This window comes from Ahaetulla prasina, chromosome 4 (assembly GCF_028640845.1).
Source record: "Ahaetulla prasina isolate Xishuangbanna chromosome 4, ASM2864084v1, whole genome shotgun sequence".
NCBI lineage: Eukaryota > Metazoa > Chordata > Lepidosauria > Squamata > Colubridae > Ahaetulla > Ahaetulla prasina.
Genome location: NC_080542.1, coordinates 117,626,136 through 117,630,672, shown reverse-complemented (window position 1 = coordinate 117,630,672; position 4,537 = coordinate 117,626,136). Strand labels below are relative to the sequence as shown.

The window sequence follows — 4,537 nt, the reverse complement described above, 5'->3', positions numbered from 1 at the left end:
AGTAGTGATGGTAGCCATAAACTCTGGAGATTTTCTAATCTAATTAGTCATTAATACTCTTCAACACTCCCATCACATGCATATTGCATATGATTTGGTGAAACTGTATTTTTAATTGTAGTAATACAATTCAGAGTAAAGAGTATAGGCAAGCAGTAGAAAAGAGCCATTCTCCTGAGCAAATACATTTAGAAAGTAAATGTACTTTGCCAGTAAAGACCAGACCCCTCCCTTCCATTTCTTTCATTCTTTGTTATATGTATATTTCTTCAAGAGAGTGCTCTCCTTTCATGAGAAGATCCTTTTATTTTATCCCCACAACAAGATTCTTTTGCCTCAAAGGATTGGGCTGAGAGAAAGTGATTTGCCCAAAGTCTTGCAGGAGGACGGATTTGAATTGTGGTCTCCCAGAAGATATCCCAACATTTGACTACTACAGACCTACCACTGGGCAGGCAAAATGAGGCATCCATCTTTGGCATGCTGGCTTTGCAGGGGAGTCATAACAATTTCAGGAACTTGTCTTAAGCATCGCAGCAACTCATTACCAACACCAGCCTTGATCTTGGCCTCAGGTAGCAATGTCTTTTTGTGCCACCATGAGAAGAACAGAAAGGAAAGGTGAAAGATCTTCAAGTTAGAAAGATGAATTATGATTTGTTGCAAATGCCATCAGTATGGGACATTTTAATGGCCACCAGGGCAGTTCTCTCATTTGAGGATCCCACAACATCCTAAATCAGAGATGCTGAATCATTGCTTGTTGACCAAGACAAAATGGAAATATGGTGTATGGACAACAATATATTGAAATAATTGACTTTGGTTTATATAGCAAGGGACATCAGCTTAAATATTTTGGCTTAATGAGCTGTACAAACATACAAGGAATGTATTTGAGTTTTACGATACTTGTAACTGGAAAACACTGAGTTCAGCTGATGTGCTTAGTGCACCCATCTGCTTTTAGTTAGCAGATGATTCGCCTTTTCCACACATTTAGGACTGAGTCTTCATATTCCATTGTTTTGGTTCTTCAAGGCTGCTATCACTATCACAACAGGCGACAAGGCTATGGCCTTGACTCTGTACAATGTGGAGAGGATAGCAAACTTTCGAAGCCAGTGAGATAGCAAGGACGAAGTGGGGGAGGGGACTTAAATGTTTCATCAAGAGAAAGTGATTTTGGAAAAGTATTACCATCTATTAAATAGTGAAAATCTAGAATATACTTTCAGATTAATCATCTGTTTCTCCCTCTTGACGATCTAATTACTTATCTAAAGAGGCGGTAATGAGTCTTAGCGTGGCAATGGCTGAGCAAGAAAAAGCAAGATAAATAATACTAAAAAGTTCATGAAAACGAGAATTTGGATAGGACATAACGTTAGACTGGAATGATTAAGTGTTCTCCCCTCCCCAGGCCGATTCTACTTGCACTTACAGGCAGACAAATTCGACAGGATCCAACCAGAACCAAATGTATCTTCTTTTGTCTTCCGAACCTATGGTGCGAGGGCAGTGGACGTTTGCACAGGGCAGAACGAGATTGGGATAGTAGAAAAGCATAAAGACAGGTTGGTTACACCAACTTCGGCGAGAGTTGCTTCGTGGCACTCCAAGGGGCTTGGATCCCCCCAGAGCAGGGCTCTCCAACCTTGGCAGATTTAAGCCTGGCGGACTTCAACTCTCAGAAAGTTGGCTGGGGAATTCGGGAGTTGAAGTTCGCCAGGCTTAAAAGTTGCCAAGGTTGGAGAGCCCTGCTCCAGAGCACAGTGGAGGTAACTATACCAACGCTTTAGTATGTCTGCTGACAGGTAGAAGGAAACCAGCAAACGGCGGATGCCAAAAGAGCGCATGCTTTGCTCTCGCTCCCCTTTAGAAACAGCCTAGGTGTATACTCCCCCCTCCCACTGCCCTCTGACTATGGGAGGTCCTCCACTGAGCCCTGATTGGCTGGCGATGTTGGTTAATGGCACGCGCCTGCGGTTGTTCTTATAAGAATCCTCGCGTGCCGGCCCTCAGTTCCTACAAGCCTGCAGCTTCCGTCGGGGAGAGAGAACGCGCGCAAATACGCAGAAGGGAACATTAGCAAATCGCAGCGCTGCAGGAGCCAAAGACGGAGCCGGGGGGCAGCGAAATAAAAAGCGACTGGCCCACAACCGGCTTCCCCTGACTTCTTTTCCGAGCCACATTCTTGCAGATCCGGCATGGAATCGGTACTCCTGGACCACTTTCCTGCTGGGTTGGACTCCTTTTCCTCAGAACCTTGTTTCGACGATGAGGAATTTTTCACCGATCAGTCTTCCGGCGGCCCTCTGGAAGGTGACGAACTCCTGGAGGCCGAGGTGGGCTTCCTGGGCCCGCCGTTCCAGGAGTGTTACCGCAGCGACGGGGCTATTGTTGGCTCAGGATCCGAAAATATGCCCGAAGGCTCTCTGTGCTGTGAAGCGGATCCAGGTAATCTCTCGATGTCCTATTCCTCGCCGCCGTCGTCCAGTTTCACCTATGAGTGCTGCGGAATGGCGGCAACTCCCAAGGGCAGCCTCAAGGCTTTGAGTGCAGCCGCGGCGGCGGCGGCGGCAGCGCGGAGGAGAAGGCGGGTGCGCTCTGAGGCTGAGCTGCAGCAACTGAGGCAGGCGGCCAATGTGCGGGAGCGTCGGCGGATGCAGTCCATCAACGATGCCTTCGAGGAGCTGCGCGCTCATATCCCCACGCTGCCCTACGAGAAGCGCCTCTCCAAGGTGGACACGCTGCGCCTGGCCATGGGCTACATCAACTTTCTCAGCGAGCTGGTCCAGTCCGATTTACCTTTGCGCAGTGCGGACAACCAGAACCCATGCCAACCCAAGAAGGTTATCATCTGCCACCGGGGCACAAGTAAGTGCAGGACGAGCTTCCCGTCCCGGTTAGCCGCGCTCCAAATGAAAAAAGAGGGGGAGATTCCTTGGCCACAGTAGCTTCGGTGCAGGTGTAGAAACCTTGCAGACGACCGTCTTCAAGGTCAGGCGCCCGCTTTCCCTAAATTCACTCCCCTCTCCTGGGCAGTGAGAGATCGTCTCAGCCCGAAACCTTACTTTGAAACTTCCTAACTTGGTGCACAAAATGGGTATCCAATAGCATTCCATTCGCGCTGAGATTTTCTCATAGACGTGTCTATCCGCGGCTGCTACTCTGCTATCCACAAGTGTGCGCACGAGCAGACACGGAAACTTTATCCTTTCCTTTGTTTGCTAATGAAATGTGCTTCCACCGACCCAAAGGCGATGCTTAGACGGGGTAAACAACTAACAGGATACACTCATTCGAGGTGGAATTTAAATTCTAAGATGCCACTATTTTGCATGGGTCTGTAGATTGTTTGCATCCAAATCTCCGCACCAGGCTATTATTCTTGAAACCCAGCAATACACATAGTATTCTTAATGTCTGCATGCAGTCAAAAGGAGTCGAGATCCAAATTAGGGTGCTTCCTAGATAGCCTCTGCAGAGGCCCTCACCCATTGGAAAAGGCTGAATAGTGTGCTACTTCTGCTTATCCACCTTAATATCCTCCAGGTTTTGGTTTTCCAAATACCCAGCCATCATGGCTGTAGTAGAGACTAGTCCAACATATTTGAAGGGCAGCCAGAAACCAACGCTATTCTTTAGCTATGGAGAGAAGCTGCTTTCTCCCAAATATCATGCTGGGTTAATGCAAGTATTAAATTCCTTTTAAAAATTGACTATCCAATAGCTAGATTAAATGGTGAGTGAGTTTAAGACTATATACTCAGCAAACGATGCCACAGTTAGCTGAATTCCTATCAGAAGTGTGGGAAGAAAGTGGGAAGTTTGTTACTTATTTGGAAAATTTTTTATTGTTGCCCTACTCATTCATGGCATGTTTATTCCAGTCTATGTATGGTAAGAATATCCAGTCTAATGCTCTCCCTCTTCCTTTGTTTATCTTCCTTCCAGGATCACCTTCTCCAAGTGACCCAGATTATGGACTTCCTCCTCTTGCTGGGCATTCACTCTCCTGGACAGATGAAAAACAACTCAAGGAACAAAACATCATTAGAACGGCTAAAGTCTGGACTCCAGAAGATCCCAGAAAGATAAACAGCAAATCATCTGTGAACAACATTGAAAATGAGCCCCCATTTGATTTCACACCATAACATGATTATATTAAAATATCAATATTTGTGCCAGCATGCTTGTGTATGAATTCTTGGTTCTGAGCTTGGTTGTTTGCTTGCAGACATTTCATTACCTGATTAGGTAACAACGTGAACCTAGTAATGTTCATCTGCAAGTAAACAACCGAATTTGGCACAAAGAACTCCAAACCTGAGCTACATATATGGCTACTTTATTGTAATAGTTTTGCTTAACAATATATATTTTCAAAAGTACTTTACAATACAAAAAGTATTCTAAGGCAATCACTTTTTTCTATTTATATTTACACCTGGGGGAGTGGAGCTTTTTGAATGTATAATTTATATAATTTATCCTAATGTTAAAATATGCAATACTTGTAGATGCATTC

General features: G+C 45.4%; 1 protein-coding gene across 1 annotated transcript; it reads left to right on the top strand.

Annotated features, from left to right (window-relative positions):
- Window positions 1-2,210: 2,210 nt before the first annotated feature.
- PTF1A (pancreas associated transcription factor 1a) lies at window positions 2,211-4,163 on the top strand. The gene is made up of 3 exons (XM_058182749.1): window positions 2,211-2,440; window positions 2,561-2,880; window positions 3,961-4,163. The coding sequence occupies exons 1-3, from the start codon at window positions 2,211-2,213 to the stop codon at window positions 4,161-4,163; spliced, it is 753 nt and encodes a 250-aa protein (XP_058038732.1).
- The last annotated feature ends 374 nt before the right edge of the window (window positions 4,164-4,537 follow it).